Source organism: Mauremys mutica, chromosome 20 (genome assembly GCF_020497125.1).
Source record: "Mauremys mutica isolate MM-2020 ecotype Southern chromosome 20, ASM2049712v1, whole genome shotgun sequence".
NCBI lineage: Eukaryota > Metazoa > Chordata > Testudines > Geoemydidae > Mauremys > Mauremys mutica.
This window is the reverse complement of record NC_059091.1, coordinates 17,674,105-17,693,101: the sequence shown is the minus strand read 5'-3', so window position 1 is coordinate 17,693,101 and position 18,997 is coordinate 17,674,105. Positions and strand designations below refer to the sequence as shown.

The following is an 18,997-nucleotide window of genomic DNA, read 5'->3' as shown; positions in this document are numbered from 1 at the left end:
GGGGGAGGGAGGGGAGCGGGATTTGCAGAGCCCTTGCATGCTATGTGTGTGAGCTAGCTTTCAGTTTCACTGTAATGTGTAAATAATAAAATAACCTGCTTATGGACCTTGGTTGCTTCTTTGATTTGAGGGGTTGCTATCAGGTTCTGCCTGTCCTGGAAACCTAGGGCCCAATTCTAAAACCTCTTTATGCCAATCTGGCAGTGTAAAGGGGCTTTAAAGTGGGCAGAAATGGCCCTGTGATTAGCCCTCCAGTGCAGGAGTCCTTCCTGGCTGCTGTAGAACTGGCATCAAATCTCTACATTAGCCCTGCTCCCAGCCCCTGGCATGGGGGTTGTGAGTGGTGGGGTGGAGGTGCTGCTGAGGGCATGGCTGAAGCACACTGCTTCATGGCTATTGTCTGCTTCCCAAGCCCCAGAAGTATCCTTGAAAACGCACTAGTTTACACCAGCTGAGGACCTGGCCTGTAATCGATTTTCAGCTCCAGCGCTGTCACTGCACCACTAAATGCTCTTCTACTGTTTTATTTAAGAAAATTTGTTTTCAAACCGTGCTGTCCCCACAACACTATGGAATTTGCTGTAAGAAACTTCTCCAAACTGAGAGCGATAACTGTGTCAGCCCCCTTCTGTTCACCAGTATTTATTTATATTATCTGGGCACATACAGTCCCACGATGCTTGGTGCTGTACATACACACAGTCAGAGACAATCCCTACCCTGTCCCAAAGAGCTTACAATCCCTACCCTGTCCCAAAGAGCTACGCGAATAGCATAGCTGAAGTCGAACTACCTTAGTTCGAACTTCTTACCTGTCCCGACGCCGCGGGATCGCAGTCCGCGGCTCCCCCATCGACTCCGCCACCGCCGTTCGCAGTGGTGGAGTTCTGGAGTCGACGGGAGCGCGTTCGGAGTTTGAACGATCGCGTCTAGATTAGACGCGATAGTTCGAACTCTGAGAAGTCGAACGCTACGCGTCGACCCGGCAGGTAAGTATAGACCTACCCAGAGTCCAGTAATTTTTTCAAGTGTTCGTCACACAACATGGTGGTGTCTACCCCTGCCCTGTGCTTCAGGGGGACACAGGGTCCAGAATGGCCTGAACGGTTAGCGGGGGGCCTGGCGCTGGCAGCAGCAAGCGACCCGGCCCCAGCCTGCTCCACTCCACCCCACTGGCTTGTGGTGTTGCTCACGGGTGGGGCCTTGGGGGAAGGGTGGAGTGGGGGTGGGGTGGGAAGAGATGGGGCAGAGACAGTGCACCAGGAATATGAAGGCTCCCTGCAGGCAGTTGATGATGGTGAATAAATATGCCATGACCGTGGCTGCTGGGCCGACTTGGAGGAGACCAAGGCTCCATGTGCAGCCCAGAATGAAGAGCTGGGTGATGGCTTTAAAGGTCAGTAACCTGGGTAAAGGCAGATGGAGAGATCCTGTTACAATAACCCTATGGAGAGCAATTGGGTCAGGAGGATCTGGGCAGAGTGGGGTGGAGCTACCAGCCCCTGCTTTCCTGTGTGGGACAGGGTTACTGTCAATGCAAACACACTGGGAATTCGTTCCCATGGATCCTAGATACGCTGTTCCCCTCCTCAGGGCCGGCTCCAGAGTTTTTGCCGCCCCAAGCAGCAAAAAAAAAAAAAAAAAAAAAGCCTTGATCGCGATGGGCGACACTTCGCTGGCAGCTCTACCACCGCTTCATTCTTCAGCAGCAATTCGGCAGCAGGTCCTTCGCTCCGAGTGGGAGTGAGAGGCCCGCTGCCAAAGAGCCAGGCATGCCGCCCCTCTCTGTTGGCCGCCCCAAGCACCTGCTTGTTGCGCTGGTGCCTGGAGCCGGCCCTGCCCCTCCTGCAATTCCTCACTCCCTCAGCAGGCCAAGGACCTTCCAAACCAGGGCTCTGATCCTCCAGGATTTCTTTGTTTCCTTCTCAACTGTGCTCTTTGAGAGTGGACACGTGCGCTGAGGGAGGAGTGTCTGTTTCTCAAGATCCACAGGGTCGGGGCAAAGAACGTCACATTTATCTGTGGAAACTGCGGGAAATATTTCCTGTAAAATATTTCCGGTTTCATCCAGAGCCAATGACTCCAGCAGAGGCAGAGAATGATTCCAGGGGACCGATCTGAACGCTGCAGAACCGGGGAACCTCATCCCCTCTCCTGTAATATGCTCTGGCAGCTCTCGATCATTCCCTGTGCAAGGAGCTGATGGCACAGCCCCGGCTGAGATGGATCAATGGGATCACAGAGGCCAGATTCTGCTCAGAGTTAAAAATGAAGTGACTCCAGCCTCCAGTGGGGTCAGTTTACACCAGTGTAACTGAGAGCAGGATCTGAGTCAGAGTTTCCAGCACCCCGTCTCTAGGCTCTTCCCTGCCACTTTCAGGCTGTAACTAATCTCCCCAGCCCTGGGACCTGGGGAAGAAACTGCATGGACCTTGTCATCTTCACTCCATCCAATGTAAATCCTTTCCCTCACCAAACACTGCATGGTGCAGCCCTTCCCTTCCTCATTGCTTTAGTCAATAACTGGACTAGACCAAACACTTGCTGTCCTCATGGTGAGCTCCCACTGGTTTCTGTGGCAGCTGTTCCCGAGTAAAGGCTGTCGGCCTGCGGATACAGCACAGGGACTAATCCCAGGACTAGCCAAAGCAGATGAGTCATGTGGGACTGTGTTTTATGGGCCATGTTCTCCTCCTGGCTGCTCTGAAATCAATGGGGTCACAGAGGTGAAAAGATAATGGGGCCCTGTGGTTCTGTGTGGTACCCACCAGGATTATGGCACAGACTGGACCCAGGAAGCTCCAATGAAAGCCTCTCTCCAGGGTGAGCCAGCAGCTACAGGCAGGGAGGAAGAAAAAGCACATTATCTCAGTGCAGTGACATTAATATGAATATATTACCCCTTTTCAGCCTGTCAGGGCCCCCCCACTCTGAACTCTGGGGTACAGATGTGAGGACCTGCATGAAAGACCCCCTAAGCTTATATTGTACTTGCTAAGGTTAAAAACTTCCCCAAGGCACAAATCCCTTTCCTTGTCCTTGGACGGTATTGCTGCCACCACCAAGTGATTTACACAAAAATGTGGGGAAGGGTCACTTGGAGCCCTATCCCCCCAAAATATCCCCCCAAACTCCTTCACCCCCTTTCCTGGGGAGGCTTGAGAATAATATTGGTTAGCAATGGGAGCACAGACCAGACCCTTTGTCTTCAGGACACTGAAAATCAGTCAGGTTCTTAAAAGCGAAACTTTATTTACAAAGAAAAGTAAAAGAATCACACCTGCAAAATTAGGATGGGAAGGTAACTTTACAGGGTAAATAAAAAGATTTAAAACACAGAGGATTCCCCTCTGGCTCAGCTTCACAGTTACAAAAACAGGAATAAAACTACCTCTGTAGCATAGGAAAATTCACACGCTAAAGCAAAAGATAACCTAATGCATTTCCTTGCTTTACTTACAATTTCTGTACTTTTAGATGGATTATTCCAGGTATATTTTCAGGAGATGTTGTAACTGCTTGGCTTCTCTCTCCATGCAGAGAGGGAAAAAACAGAGCCAAAAAAAATCCTTCCCCCGCCCCCCAGATTTGAAAGTATCTTTTTTTCCTCATTGTTCCTTCAGGTCAGGTGCCAACTAGGTTATTTGACCTATTTAACCCCTTACAGGTAAAGCGATTCAGTACAGCTGCCAAGGAGGGATTTTATGCAAGCCTTATTGCTATATCTGTGACACAGACACTGGAGCAGAGACGGGGATTGTGTCCTGAAACAAAAAATAGATTACACTGAAAACTTTGAACACAGTCCCAGAGCCAGATGTGGACCCCAGTTTATACCAGTGTGAATCCAGAGACACTCCGTAAGAATCCATGGAGTTAATCCTGATTTACACAGGTGTAAACACTCAGAGCTCAGATACCATGGTGATGGGTGTGGAATAAGAACCTGGGGGGATAGAGTGAGATAAGCGAGAGAGATGTGAGCAAGTCTGGCCTGCTGGTGCCAACAGAGTGTGCAGATTACTCTTTCTCTGGCAGATTTGCGCAGTATTGATGGAGAGCCAGAGACTCAACTGATGTAAATCAGCTTAGCTGCATTGAAAGCAGTGGAACTACACTGATTTACACCATCCGAGGGTCTCACCTGGAGTATCTAGAAGAAGCCACACCCTTCTTAGTGGAAATTCCTCATTTTAGAGGAGGGAGAAGGGAGAGGGAATCCTCAGGGCTTTGTACACAGGAAGAAGGTTGTTTGTTTCCTTTCTACCAGCACCACAAACCCGGCCTGGGACCTGGGAGTTGAGCTGGGATCATTAGTGGGGTGAGGTCTGTAGATATTTGGCAGGTGGGCAACTCAACTACAGTGCTCGGGGCAGCTTAGTGTCAGTGTGGAGGGCGAAGGGTCTGCACTTACCGTCGGGGAGTTCTGTAGCCATCTGGGTTGAATGCTGCAGAAAGAGCCACCACCAGGGCTGGGAATCCGTAGCCGAACGGGTACATGAATCTCTTCTTGAACCGGCTGGCGCTGGTGTAATTCACGACCTTCAGGTTCCTGACGGTGAGGAAGAGGTGCGGCCCCTCCAGGAACATCCAGGTGAAGCAGGCCAGGAAGAGGTAGTGCAGGAGGCCAGCAATGACAGCACACGCCACCTGGGGGAGACAGAGAGCCCAGGGACACTGCAGTGGGGAAGGGAAATGCTGAGTATAGGGAGACCTGCCGGGGGGTCACACCGGGATTCCTGCTAGCACAGCTCTCCAGGTACAGCGCTCCATGACCCAGAGACAGCAGGTTCCTCGGGCTATGGAGGGTCCTGCGGCTGCACATTGCTGATGCAGGAAGGGAGCAGAGATTAGTGGTTAGAGCAGGGGAGCAGGGCTCAGGGGATCCTGATTCTGTTCCCAGCCCTGCCACAGAGTCCCTGGGTAACAGTGGGCATGTCAGTCTCCCTATGCCTCAATTCCTCTCCTGTGACATAGGTATAGAACTGGCCACACTCCTGGAGATGAGGAGACTGAGGCCAACTGTGCCCAGTGTGAAGGGGCCTAACAGGGGGTGAAAACATCCCCCTGGGAACCTTTCCTGTGTCTTGGACAGCCCAGAATCCAGGGAGCACAACAGGTGCAAAGCCACACACCCCAGCCCTGCTGCGAGTGGAGGCAGGGGCGGCGAGTTGTATGGGCCTGTGGTGCCCAGGCTCCATCAATATTCAGGGCCTGAGGGCCCAGCTCCATCAATGTTCAGAGCCAGGTCTCTCCCCCAGCCCCACCTGCCACCCCTGCGTGCCTCCCCCAAGTGTCCCTGGCCCCCACTTGCTGCCCCCATGCACCTCCCTGGGGCAGAGCATCCCTGTCTCTCCCTTGCACCTCCACGCTGCCTCCCTGCATCAACTGCCACCACAGGGTCCTAGTGCCCCCATTCACTACTGCCAGGACAGACTGACCCTGAGCCTGCCCTTCCCCCTCAGACCCTTTCATTTTCCAGAGGGACTCTCCACCAGCACAGCTGCTGCCCCCCCCGCCTGCAGTCACTGCTCCTGCCCCATGCTGGACGAGGGGCAGCCCCACCCCCCACCCCCAGTGAGGTTACAGTGGGGGTTTAGCAGTAGGGGGGGGAGGCGCACATTCAGGGGAGGCGAGGGGGCTTCCTGTACCTGAGAGGGGCCCTAAAAGCATGTGCAGTGACAGTGGTGCGAGGTAAATGTGGTGCGGGGGGGGGGGTGCTCTCCCCAGAGCTTGCTGCTGCCTTCTCTCTGGCCCTTGCCCTGGGGCAGCCTGTCTGCACCCCAAACTCCTCATCCCCAGCCCTGTCCCACCCCAGAGCCTGCACTCCTGGCCAGAGCCCTCACCCCCTACACCCCAACCCTCTGCCTCAGCCCTGAGCCCCTCCCTCACTCCAAACCCCTCATCCCCAGCCCCACCCCACCCCAGAGCCCTCACCCCCTGCACCCCAACCCTCTGCCCTAGTTCTGAGCCCCTCCCACCTCCCAAACCCCTCATCACCAGAACCACCCCAGAGCCCTCACATTTTGACATTATTTTAAAAAATATACAGTAACTCCTCACTTAACGTTGTAGTTGTGTTCCTGAAAAATGCTACTTTAAGTGAAACGATGTTAAGTGAATCCAATTTCCCCATAAGAATTAATGTAAATAGGGGGGTTAGGTTCCAGGAATTTTTTTATTTTTTTTGCCAGGCATATTTTATATATAGAGGATGTATAAGGATGATGTAGTTGGGGATAGGTCCTGCTTTGAGCAGGGGGTTGGACTAGCCTGAGGTCCCTTCCAACCCTGATAGTCTATGATTCTATGATTCTACGAAAATATAACCCCCACAAAAATTGTTGTTATTGAGTCAGGATTGTTTCCTGGGACTGAAACCTTGTCAGTCCACATGGACCAGGCCCAGTGAGCAGTCAGCACTTCTAGGAATATCCTTTAGGTCCTTTACCCTCATTGAGTAAGGATCCGGGAGCTTTGGGTTTTGCCACCAGTTTGTACATGACGCTCTCAGGGGCTTCAGAACCCATCATCATGTTGCTGCTTTTCTTTCCAGGAATGAGGAAAAGGGCAGAACGTGGAGGAAAAGGGCAGATTCTTGTGTCTGACACACCTCCCTGCTCCAGCCCAGCACCAGACACTGACGCCTTTGCATGGAAGATGAAATTGCTGCTTTATTGAAAACAGCTGATAGCTGCTACTTGTTGGCTTATCTATGTGCGAGGTGGGAGCTAGGGAAGATCGAGGACTCTGTCTCTGCTGAGCATGATGAGCCCTCTTAGAACCCCATCAGGAGCTGGACTAGTCCACATTTCTGACAGGACGTGCATGTGAGGGAACAGACAATTCCCTGGAGTGTTAGTAGCAGGCACAGATGGAGCATGTTCACCACCATCTCTGGCTAATATGTCAGACGTGTTAGTCATGTAAAAGGGGAGATGTTTTGTTGGAGGCAGGACACTTTTATCCAGAGGTTGGTTAAAGCAGGATGCACAGCTCCTGAGCTTGGAGGAAATCCATGAACCCATTAAGTTTGAATCTGATGAGGACGTCTGGTGAGGAGGCAGAACCTGGATGAGGCATGGCGCCAGGAGCATGTTTGCAATTGGGGAACCTTTTGCCCCTCACATGGATTGGCTCAGAGTCTTGGTTAGTCTTAACGCACATGCTCCACACCCAGAATTCATGGGGTGTCTGTGTGTATTTTAATGTCATGCACTGCATACCCCTTCCACATATGGGGCAGCTGTGGCAGAGCCAAGAACAGACTGCAGATCTGCCATCTCACTCCATGGCCATAGCTACATGAACATACTGCAGCTCAAGCAGAGAGCTGAGTCCTACTTTAATCAACACTTCATTGTATGGCTACACCTCAACCCAGCCCATATTACTGCCAAGGGCCAATGTGCGGTGAAAGAAGTGCATGTTAAATCTATTTTTAGAAAAACTTGTACTGAATTAGGCCCTGAGCACACCTCCTTTTTGGAAGTTCAAGGTCACTTTTTCTGCAGCTCTTCCAAAGCGAGCAAGACTGCTGCGCTGTCTGATACCCTTCCACACACCTGAATCTACAGGGACCATTAGGCAACATCTCCTTAGAACGACAAAGCTGATTTTCACCAGCTGAGTATCTGAATGGTACTGAGGAGATAGGAGAGAGATGGTGAAAGTATTAACCAAAAAACCATCCTAAGGCAGCAGAACTGAATTTAGTTCCTGATTCTGCTACAGGCTCCCTATGTGACTTTAGCCAAGTCACCTGATCCCCAGTTCCCCCTACGTCTAACAGCGGTAATAATCCTTCTGTTCTCCCACCTTGTGGCCATCTTGTCTACTTAGCTTGTAAGTTCTTTGGGACAGGGATTGTCTCTATGTGTATGTACAGCACCAAGCATAGTGGGACTGTACGTCCCCAGATAATATAAATAAATACTAGCGAACAGAAGTGGGCTGACACAGTCATCGCTCTCAGTTTGGAGAAGTTTCTTATGGAAAGATGACATCAGCAAATTTCATAGTGTTGTGGAGAAAGGACAGTTTGAAAACAAATTTTCTTAAAAAAAAACCCAAAACAGTAGAAGAGCATTTAGTGGTGCAGTGACAGTACTGGAGCTGAAAATTGATTACAGGCCAGGTCCTTGGCTGGTGTAAACTAGTGCGTTTTCAAGGATCCTTCTGGGGCTTGGGAAGCAGACAATAGCCATGAAGCAGTGTGCTTCAGCCATGCCCTCAGCAGCACCTCCACCCCACCACTCACAACCCCCATGCCAGGGCTGGAAGCAGGGCTAATGTAGAGATTTGATGCCAGTTCTACAGCAGCCAGGAAGGACTTCTGCACTGGAGGGCTAATCACAGGGCCATTTCTGCCCACTTTAAAGCCCCTTTACACTGCCAGAGTGGCATAAAGAGGCTTTAGAATTGGCCCTAGGTTTCCAGGACAGGCAGAACGTGATAGTAACCCCTCAAACCAAAGAAGCAACCAAGGTCCATAAGCAGGTTATTTTATTCTTTGCACATTACAGTGAAACAGCAGAGCTAGCTCACACACATAGCAAGTGAGGACTCTGCAAATCACCATACACCCCTCCCGCCCCCGCGCATGGTGTGCTTTCCCTAAGAAATAACTGCTCTCTGACCTGGGATCTGGCCCTTTAAATCTGGGAGAGACACCCGGCTACAACACTAGGGTGTCCTTTGAATTCAGTAGGAGTTGTGGATTTGGATCAGAGAAAGGATTAGGTCCAATCCCGCTTCCCCTTCCAGGTTTTGTAAGTAGTTGTTGAAGAATGGCAGCTGAAGCACCTGCCCCACTGGCACAGCAAATCCGGCTGCATGATAAATATCGGTGGTTGGAGAGATGATTGTTTCACAGAGATGAAGTGGAGGGCTCTCCCCAACTCACCTGCCAGCAAAACAAATATACATTGAGTGCCAATCCCATGGGATAACTCCAGTCAATTTTAATGGGATCAGGACTGGGTCCTCATTCAGGAATAGTGCAGACTCTGCAAAATGCAGCCAGCTTCCACTGAAGTGACATCATCTGCAGGAAAATAACTAAACAAGAGTAGACAAAGCCCACTCCCTTCCCCCACCAACTCACAGGTAATATAGGCTGCTCCAAATAAACCAGAAATGTCCACTTCCAGACAAAGGTTGTGGCATCTCGTGTTGGGACTGGAGCAGGGAGGTTTTTCCATATATAAGTCTTCACTTTTCCCTCCAGGCAAAGCTTCTGGATCCTTTCCCAGTAGAGGTAATGGAACCAGAGGAAATTCCATCGAGTGTTAACTCTCCGATCTGCACTGACAAGATTTCCACCCCAGTTTTGGTTTGCAGACTTCCCCGACTGGGTAATTACCTGAATTTTTGTCAAAGCCAACACCTTCCCAGCCCATGCCACAGTGAGTGATGCATGGAAATTGCAAAGCAGCAAAGGGAAGGGAACGTGGAGGTGCGCAAGAAAGGAGGAGTTCTGTGCTGGGTTCTAGGAGACCTGGGATTCCCCCTTGATTTGGATGAAATTGAATCACACTAAGACTCCCAATGCCATTCTCAGATGGATTAAAACAAGCATGTGTCACTCAGGGGACAAGGCACCTCAGGAGCTACAACAGACCCAGATGGATGCAACTTTTGGAGCTGGGATTGGAACAGAATAGAGGATCTCTTACCATCTTGGTGCTGGTAGTGACAGTGGACACGGACAGAGTAAAATTTTGAGTCGTGGGGCTGGGTTTTCTTGTGCCTTTAATCCATCTCCTGTACTCCTCTCTCACCTGGAGAATAAGGGACATGATCACTACATCATGTAACTAACACCCTCAGGCCAGGCCACTGCTAGGCCCATGAAGTCACTGGGTGGCTGATGATCTGCCATGGGCATTACCTGGCGATTGAGGACACAGTGCACCAGGAAGATGAAGGCTCCCTGCAGGCTGTTGACAATGGTGAATAAATATGCCATGACCATTTTTGCTGAGCCGACTTGGAAGAGACCAAGACTCCACGTGCAGCTCAGAATGAAGAGTTGGGCGATAGCTTTAAAAGTCAGTAGCCTGGATAAAGGCAGATGGAGAGATCCCGTTATAACGACCCTATGGTGAGTGACTGAGTCAGGGGCTCTGGGCAGTGTGGGGTGAAACAGCTGGCACCCGCTTTACTGTGTCTTAGGGTTACTGTTAAGACGAACACAATGGCAACTTACGCCTATGAATCTGAAATACAATATTGTGCCCAACCATCTTACCCCCGACACATACACCTTCCCCTCCTACAGGTGGCTCTTCCAAAGCAAATGGTTCAACCTCATTACAGTTTTGTTCTTAATCCCTTCACGTTTTGTTTTCAATCCCTTCACATGAGGCCCTGGCAATGTGACAATCAAGTGGGAACAGGATATTGGGCTCCCGGGACCCCATCTATCTTGTTCCATAAATAGACAGAGGGGTTGCTAAATAGCAACAGTGAGCCACACTTGCCTTCCTCCTCAATGGATGGCACTTTACCTTGACAGTATCCACAGCCCCAGGGGAAAGAGATGAGTTTCCTCCCTAAGTAGCACATGGCCCAGCTCTGAATATCAGCACAGACTTTCTGCTTACACAGCACTAGGCACATGCAGTAAGTAACACCATGGCTTTCTGTAGCCTCAACTTTCTGATCTGCTTCCAAAGTCTTTTTCCTCTCTCATGTCACCATCCAGCACTCCCAGCTGGTGGCCCTGATCTTGTTCATCTCTAACAAACAGATTTCATAATGACTTCAGCGGGCTTTGGAACAGACTGCAACTGTCATCTCAATATCCATCCAGGGACCAACATGATGCACATGGCAGAAAAGTTAGTCCCATGATGATCCTTTACTGCCATAGACCTCTCATCTCTCCTAACCTGACCCTTCAATTGCCACCCTGGCTGTGCTGTGTCTAATTTAAGATCCGATACCCCTATTCATGCAAATTGTCCTTATTTTGGCAGATGGTCCCATGGACAACTTTAGGACTCATAAGGGATTCCTGATGCGAGTTAGGGTTTATCAGCTCCTAGGACAGTGAGACTGTTACTCTCTCATCAAGCCGAAGGTCGCCAAGATAACTTGGAAACCCTACAGTGGCATGTGCTCAGCTGTATGGTAGCAGCAATCTGTGCAGAATGCCACAGGAATTCCCATACAGGAGGCTCACTGGACCCTTCTAGTAGATGTAGTGCTGTCCTACCTGGTGTCTTTGAGAGTGGACACATCTTCATTAAGGGAGGAGAGTTTGTCTCTCAGGATCCAGAGGGTTACAAGAAAAAATGTTAAATTTATCTGTGGAAACAGCATGAAATATTCCTTGTAAAACATGCCAGCCAAGGCCAGTCTCTCTGGCTGAGGCACGGAACAATCCAATGGGATCAGATGGCTGCACATCAGTGACTGCTCGTCCAGTGGGTCATACACCATTTCCTGCCAGATCCTGGTCCCAGGTCTTGCAGGGAACTGTTGGCATAGGCAGGGCTGCAATGCATCACATGTGATCATACAGCCAGAGGGCCACATTCTGCTCTTATCTGAATCTGGAGGGACTCCACTGATTCCAGTGGGGTCTGCAGTTATTCCAGATTTCGAGCCGTGTGATTTGGCCCAAAGCTTCTAGATCCTGTCTCTAGAGTGTTCCCTTCAATTCTGAGGCTGAAATTAATTCTTAACCTGCTGCCTGAGATGGAGAGGAATCTGCAAGGACATTTGCTACTTTTATCTCTTGCAACACATGTACCCTTCCATCCTCAAACTCCCCACGCTACAGCCACCTTCCCTTCCCCCATCACTTGGGTTAGTTACCAGTCAGGTTGGACAAGGCAAGGGACAAAACTATCCTCATTCCAGCAGAGGTTCCACTTGCTTCCATGGCAGCATTGCATGAGTAATGACATATTATAATTAATCATATTATGGTAGCACCTAGAGGCTCCAACTAAGACTGCACTGGGTTCTGTACTCACACCTAGAAAGGGGCAGCCCCTGTCCTGGAGCATTTGTTCGCAAAATAACTAGGCAAGACCACAGGCGCCAGCTTCCTCCAGGACCCAGGGTGCTCAACCCCCAGCTCTGCCCCAGGCCCCACCCCCACCCGACCCTTTGTCCCAAGCCCCCACCTCACTTCTTCCCACCTCCACTTGGCCGAAAACCCCACTGCTTCTCCAAGCTCCCGACTCTTCCCACTCCCACCCCACCTCTTCCAACCTAGTTCCGCCCCCTCTCCCACAGCGCCTCCTGCACAGCTGATTGCGGCAGGCAGGATGGAGGGGAAGTTGTTGATCGGTGGGGCTGCTGGCGGATGGGGGACACGGGGCATGTGGTGGGGGAGGTGGCTGCCAGTGGGTGCTGAGCATCCACTAATTTTTTTGGTGCCTATGGGCAAGACAGACAAAGGGTGGGAGGAGAAACAGAGGTACAGTGAGGGGAAGCTACTTCCCAAGTTAACACAGCAGGCCAGTGGCAGAGTCAGGTCTACTGACTCACAACCCAGTGCCCGACTCATTCGCCCTGACTGACTCCATAGAATGTAGGCTGTTGTGTTAGGGGGAAATCCTGAACTGGCCAAAGAGGGGTGGATGAAATGGGATCTTATAGGACTCTTTCATCTTAAATTCTCTGGGAGATATTCTTCTCTTGGCTTCACTGGAGTCCACGGGGTTGCAGAGGTGAGAGGAGAATGGGCCTGTGGTTCTGTGAGGAACCCACCAGGATTATGGCACAGACTGGACCCAGAAAGCTCCAATGAAATCCTCTCTCCAGGCTGAGCCAGCAGCTACAGGGAGGGAGGAAGAAGAAGGTGACTTTAATGGGATTACTACCCTTTTTCAGCCCCGGGGCAGAGAGGGGGTGTCACAGGGTAGCTGGCTCTCAAAAGCAAGATGGATCTCAGCCTGCCTGTGATATGGCCGACTCTATTGTGAGTAGCAGGCTAACGGCCCTTCCCATCTACCTCAGCATCTCCTGCTTTCTACCACCACTTCCTCTTCCACCTCCTCAAATGACCCTTTCTGGTGGGTGGGCGCAGTATTGATGGAGGGCCAGACATGCAGCGGATGGACATTGGCCTAGCTGCACTGAAGGAAGTGGAGCTGTCCTGATTTACACCAGCTGAGGATGTCGCCTGGGGTGTCTAGAAGACGCCTGTTTTAGTGAAGTAGCTCACTTTAGAGAGGGGATCCTGAGGGATTTGCACACAGTAAGAAGGTGCATTTGTTTCCTACCCACCAGTGCCACAAACCCAGCCTGGGAGCTGGGCGTCAAGCTGGGATCTTTCTGGCTTGTTCTTCCGCATCATCAGTAGCGTGAGGAGTGTAGATGTCTGACAGGGGGCAACTCAACTGCAGCGCTCGGGGCAGCTTAGTGTCCCTGGGGATGGGAAGGGTCCCAGGGGGACATTCAGCTCCCAGGCAGGGTGAGCAGGGAAATCTAGGTTCAAGTCAGACCTGGGGTGAGCCAGACAACCGCATGGAAGCCACATCCCAGCTCCCCTTCAGGATGGGCACTGCACGTACTGTGTGGAAGTTCCGTAGCCACCAGGATTCACCCCTGCAGAAATAGCCACCACCAAGGCTGGGAATCCGTAGCTGAACGTGTACATGAATCTCTTCTTGAATTGGCTGGCGCTGGTGTAATTCACGACCTGCAGGTTCCTGACGGTGAGGAAGAGGTGCAGCCCCTCCAGGAACATCCAGCTGAAGCAGGCCAGGAAGAGGTAGTGCAGGAGGCCAGCAATGACAGCACACGCCACCTGAGGACAGGACAAGAGAGAGCTCTGGGACACTGCTTCCGGGAAGGGAAATTTGGAGATGGGGGGACTTTGGGGATGATCACATAGGGCACATCTCTCTAGTTATGACGCTCTCCCTGAGACAATACCTTCTTCAGTCTATGGGGGCTTGTCTAAGGGCAAGCTGGCTGGCCCTTTCAATCATTCAGAGTCCAGCCTGGTCCTGATCTCCACTCAGAAAAGACGGTTTCTGCGGGTTGTAGTTCCCAAATAAATGGTGGAAATTGTCGAATACTGTGAGGAATCCTAGGAAAGGGAGCAGGGATATAAAGAAATTCCCGGTCCTCATAATAGGGAGAGACCTGGAGGGTGTAAGTTCTCTTCTCTATATCTGCTTCATGGTATAGGTGTCTTGCATCTGCCCATCAATCTGGGGGAAGAGAGGACAGGCAGGGGGCTGTGACTCTGGAAATCAGGGTTCCTTTGTCTGACTGATGAAGGAAGGAGCCCACAAGGAAAAGGGAAGGATTGGTTTCGCCCATAGAGATTTCTTTTGGAGGGGAGTAAATAATTATTTCTGCAGGACTAAAGAGCATGAAATAAATATTACCATCCAGCTGAGGATATACAGAGGTGCTGGGGTGAGGGGAGCTGTAGAAATGCTGACAGAGGATCTGGACACAGCTCAATTTTAAATCAAGAATAAAAGTGGATAACAGACCTGAATGCCGGTGCGCTTCACTGTGGTGAGGAAGAGCAGGTTGGCCACGAAGAGGCAGAGGCAGAGCTGCAGGTGGAGGGAGGTGCCGATGTTCCAGATGGAGCGGCACAGGAGGAAGGTGAGGATGGCGAGGAGGAGGCACAGCAGGGAGAGGGTCAGTCCCACGTAGGTGATGATGGTCAGTGGGCCACTCTCCTGTAACACAACAAAGGGAGAATCACCAGTGAACCCTGTGAAGCTATATGGGAAATAAAGGGAAGTAAGGACACCCCGGCGAATTACAGACAATTCAGTTTAGCTTCTGTACCCAGAAAGATAATGGAGCAAATAATTAACCCATCAATTTGCAAACACCCACATGATAATAATGTGATAAATAACAGTCAGCATGAATTTGTCAAGAACCAATCGTGTCAAACTAACCTGATAGCTTTCTTTGACAGGGTAACAAGCCTTATGGATCGGGGGAGGAGGGGAGAGGTAGATGTGGTATATCTTGACTATAGTAAGGCTTTTGATACTGGAAGGAGGTGGTGGAATCTCCATCCTGAGAGGTTTTTAAGGATGAAAAAGTCCTGGCTGTTGGTGTTGGTCTCACTTTAAGCCGGGGATTGGACTAGATGACCGCCTGACATCTCTTCCAACCCTAATATTCTATGATTCTATGACCGTCTCATAAATAATAAGGTGAGTGCATAACTGGTTGGAAAATCATTCCCGGATAGTAATCAGTGGTTCAAAGTCATGCTGGAAGGGAATAACAAGTGGGGTCCCACAGGGATTGATTCTGGGTCCAGTTCTGTTTAATATCTTCATTCATTATTTAGATAATGGCATAGAGAGTACACTTATAAAGTTTTTGGACGATACCAAGCGGGGAGGGGTTGCAAGTGCTTTGGAGGATAGGATTAAAATTCAAAACTGGAGAAATTGCTTGAAGTAAATAGGATGAAAGTCAATAAAGACAAATGCAAAGTACTCCACTTAGGAAGAAACAATCAGTTGCACATTTACAAAATGGGAAATGACTGCCTAGGAAGGAGTACTGCAGAAAGGGATCTGTGGGTCATAGTGGATCCAGGGCCATCCTTAGGGCTCCCTATGCAGTATTATTAAACTGGTGCCCCTATGCCTGACGGTAGCCCGGACTCACAGCCCATGGGGGGTAGGAGGGAGGGAGGAGGTAGCAAAGGATACCGAGATGCCCAGCCCACCTCACGGTGGCAGAGAGTCAAAATTCCTCGCAGAGACCCCTGTACCCTCTCCCTCACGCAGAATGTGCGGCACTGGCGCATTCGTCTCTGTGAATATGGCCCCTGCTTGCTGAGACTGCAGCGTGCACTGGGTGTGCAGGAGCTGACCCCCACTTACCTGCTGTCATGGGCGGTGCGTGAAGCTGCCCTTTGGGGAGCCTAGCTCCCCAGCCCACCTCTTCTGCCTGTGGCCCTGCTCATACTCCACCTCGGCTCTGCCCAGGCTCCGCCCCCACTCTGTTCAGGCCCCTCCCCTCCCCACTGTCTCCCTCCTTTCTTCCCTCCCCCTCCATGCTCACCCCCTTCCAGCCAAATCCCTGAACTCAAATGAAGCAAATGACATTAGAAAGAAATTGCAGAAGAGTAGGGGAGTGTTCAAAAGAAAATGGAGCATGTTTTCCACTGCATGCCAGATGGTGAAGACAGGACATGCAGAAGGTACCTAATTAAAAGCACTAAATTTAGGAATAAAAAATGTCAGTCACAGGTATTTTGATATACCTTGAACTGTGTCAGAGATTTATTTGCAAAAACTTTATAGTAAGGGCATCAGCTGACCTGCTGACTACAACATTAAATATTATGGAATATGTGATGCAGCTCTTCTCAGGGCCGCCCATAGGGTGGGGAAGAGAGGCAATTTGCCCCAGGCCCCACAGGGGCCCCCACGAGAGTTTTTCGGGGTCCCTGGAGCGGGATCCTTCACTCGCTCCGGGGGGGGGGGGGGCGGAAAACTCTTGCGGGGCCGGGCCCAGGAGCTTCTTCCGCTCCCGGTCTTCGCCGGCGGGGCGGAAGGACCCCCCGCCGGCGAATTACCGCCGAAGCGGGACCTGCCGCCGAAGTCCAACTCAGTCTTCGGCGGTAATTCGGCAGCGGGGGGCCCTTCTGTTCCGGGACCCGCCGCCGAAGTGCCCCGAAGACCCGTGGCGGGGGCCCCCTGATGCCAAATTACCACCAAAGACCGAGCTGAACTTCGGCGGCGGGTCCCGCTTCGGCGGTAATTCGGCGGCAGGGGGTCCCCGCCATGGGTCTTCGGGGCACTTGGGCGGCGGGTCCCGGAACGGAAGGGTCCCCCGCTGCCGAAGACCCCAGGCCCCCGGAATCCTCTGGGCGGCCCTGCTCTTCTTTGTTTTACATTTTCTTAATCAGTATTTCTAAGCTGATTTTATATTTTAAATATACTCTTAAGCTTTCATAAAGTAACCCTTCCAGATTACTGCATATTTAACTCACTGAAACAAAGACATTATTTTAAATGAATCAGTCACAGAGGTTTAGTGTGTTCATAACAATGTTCATTGCTTTTAGAAAAAGGGAACACTAATTTACTTTGTGTGATCTCCATAACAACAGACATGTTTATGAAATTTCATCAACTTTAAAAAATAAGTTTCCAAAGATTTTAGGCATAACAAAGGATTTTATAGCTTACTAAGGTACTGATTTTGCTGGAGGGTCCCTTAAAACTAGTTCATCAAATAGTCAGAAGTAAAGAAAGAGAAACTCCTTTGTCTGAAAGGAAAGGAGTGTTGTCCCTTTAAGGGCTAGCCTCTCTTCAACCGGGGGGGAGGGAAAAATGGATGGGCGGAAAGGACAGGAAGCAAGTTTTTTGTATTATAGTAATTCAAATTAAAATGTGTATTGTAGATAAGAGTGGTCTTTTGAAGGATTTATTTAAAAAACTCTATGTCTGTAGATCCAAGCATTTAAAGCTAAAGATGAATACTCAGATTGTAACCTATGCAAGGATTTTTTAGAGATGTGATTTTATAATCTTCAGCAATCTGCTAAGGAAATATTTTTAAAGCAAATTTTAAACTAAGGTCCTGTAGACTAACACGTTCTGAGTAAATATTACAGTCATGCACAACTGTTTGTCAGTAAATTCAGAAACTGACAGTATATACCTGGGGGTTGGCAAATGCCCGTTAAATGGCTTCATTACCACTTGAATGGCTCTTTGAATGGCTGGAGGCTTTTTTACTTTTAAGTTACTAGATCCAGGGGCGGCTCTAGGTATTTTGCCACCCCAAGCATGGCAGCAGGTTGCCTTGGGCGGCTTGCCCGCGGGAGGTCTCCGGTCCCGTGGATTCGGCGGCACGCCTGTGGGAGGTCTGCCGAAGCCGCAGGACCAGCAGACCCTCCGCAGGCATGCCGCCGAAGGCAACCTGCCTGCTGCCCTCGCGGCAACCTGGCAGAGCGCCCCCCCGGCTTGCCGCCCCAGGCACGCGCTTGGCGTGCTGGTGCCTGGAGCCGCCCCAACTAGATCCCCTATGGAGTAAGAGTCACCAGGCTGCAGTAGCTAGCTGTGGGAGCCTGCAGGAAAGGTCAGCACAGGCATAAGAAGAAGCGGAAGGGTGGACACAAATTTTTGGGTGCCATAAGCAGCCGTGTTTGCGTATGCCTAAGGATGGCCCTGAGTGGATCACAAGCTAAATATGAGTCAACAGTATAACACGGTTGCAAAAAAAGCAAACATCATTCTGGGACGTATAAGCATGAGTATTGTGAGCAAGACACAAGAAGTAATTCTTCTGCTCTACTCCGCGCTGATTAGGCCTCAGCTGGAAAATTGTGTCCAGTTCTGGGCGCCACATTTCAGGAAAGATGTGGACAAATTGTAGAAAGTCCAGAGAAGAGCAACAAAAGCGATTAAAGGTCTAGAAAACATGACCTGCGAGGGAAGATTGAAAAAATTGGGTTTGTTTAGTCTGGAGAAGACTGAGTGGGGACATGAGAACAGTTCTCAAATACATAAAATGTTCCTACAAGGAGGAGGGAGAAAAATTGTTCTTCTTAACCTCTGAGGGTAGGACAAGAAGCAATGGGCTAAAATTGCAGCAAGGGCAGTTTAGGTTGGACATTAGGAAAAACTTCCTAACTGTCAGGGTGGTTAAACACTGGAATAAATTCCCTAGGGAGGTTGTGGAATCTCCATCATTGGGGATTTTTAAGAGCAGGTTAGACAAACACCTGTCAGGGATGGTCTAGAGAATACTTAGTCCTGTCTTGAGTGCAGGGGACTGGACTAGATGACTTCTCGAGGTCCCTTCCAGTTCTATGATTCTATGGAATATGGGTGACCATTTATAATATTATGGATACCAATACAGTAACTCCTCACTTAAACTTATCCCAGTTAACGTTGTTACATTGCTGATCAATTAGGGAACATGCTTGTTTAAAGTTGTGTAATGCTCCCTTCTAACGTCGTTTGGCAGCCGCCTGCTTTGTCTACTGCTTGCAGGAAGAGCAGCCTGTTGCATCTAGCTG

The 18,997-nt window shown here is 50.3% G+C and overlaps 1 protein-coding gene across 1 annotated transcript in view; it reads right to left on the bottom strand.

The window, feature by feature from the left end:
• Positions 1-8,549: 8,549 nt before the first annotated feature.
• The window catches only part of LOC123353804 (adhesion G protein-coupled receptor E3-like), a 57,055-nt gene continuing 46,607 nt past the window's right edge, over positions 8,550-18,997 (bottom strand). The window contains exons 10-16 of the mRNA XM_044995218.1: positions 14,472-14,666; positions 13,536-13,771; positions 12,730-12,796; positions 11,222-11,313; positions 9,893-10,061; positions 9,678-9,782; positions 8,550-8,905 (exon numbers count right to left, since the gene is read on the bottom strand). Of these exons, the coding sequence (XP_044851153.1) occupies positions 8,870-8,905; positions 9,678-9,782; positions 9,893-10,061; positions 11,222-11,313; positions 12,730-12,796; positions 13,536-13,771; positions 14,472-14,666 (900 nt within the window). The 3' untranslated portion in view covers positions 8,550-8,869. The remainder of the gene's footprint in view (positions 8,906-9,677; positions 9,783-9,892; positions 10,062-11,221; positions 11,314-12,729; positions 12,797-13,535; positions 13,772-14,471; positions 14,667-18,997) is intronic.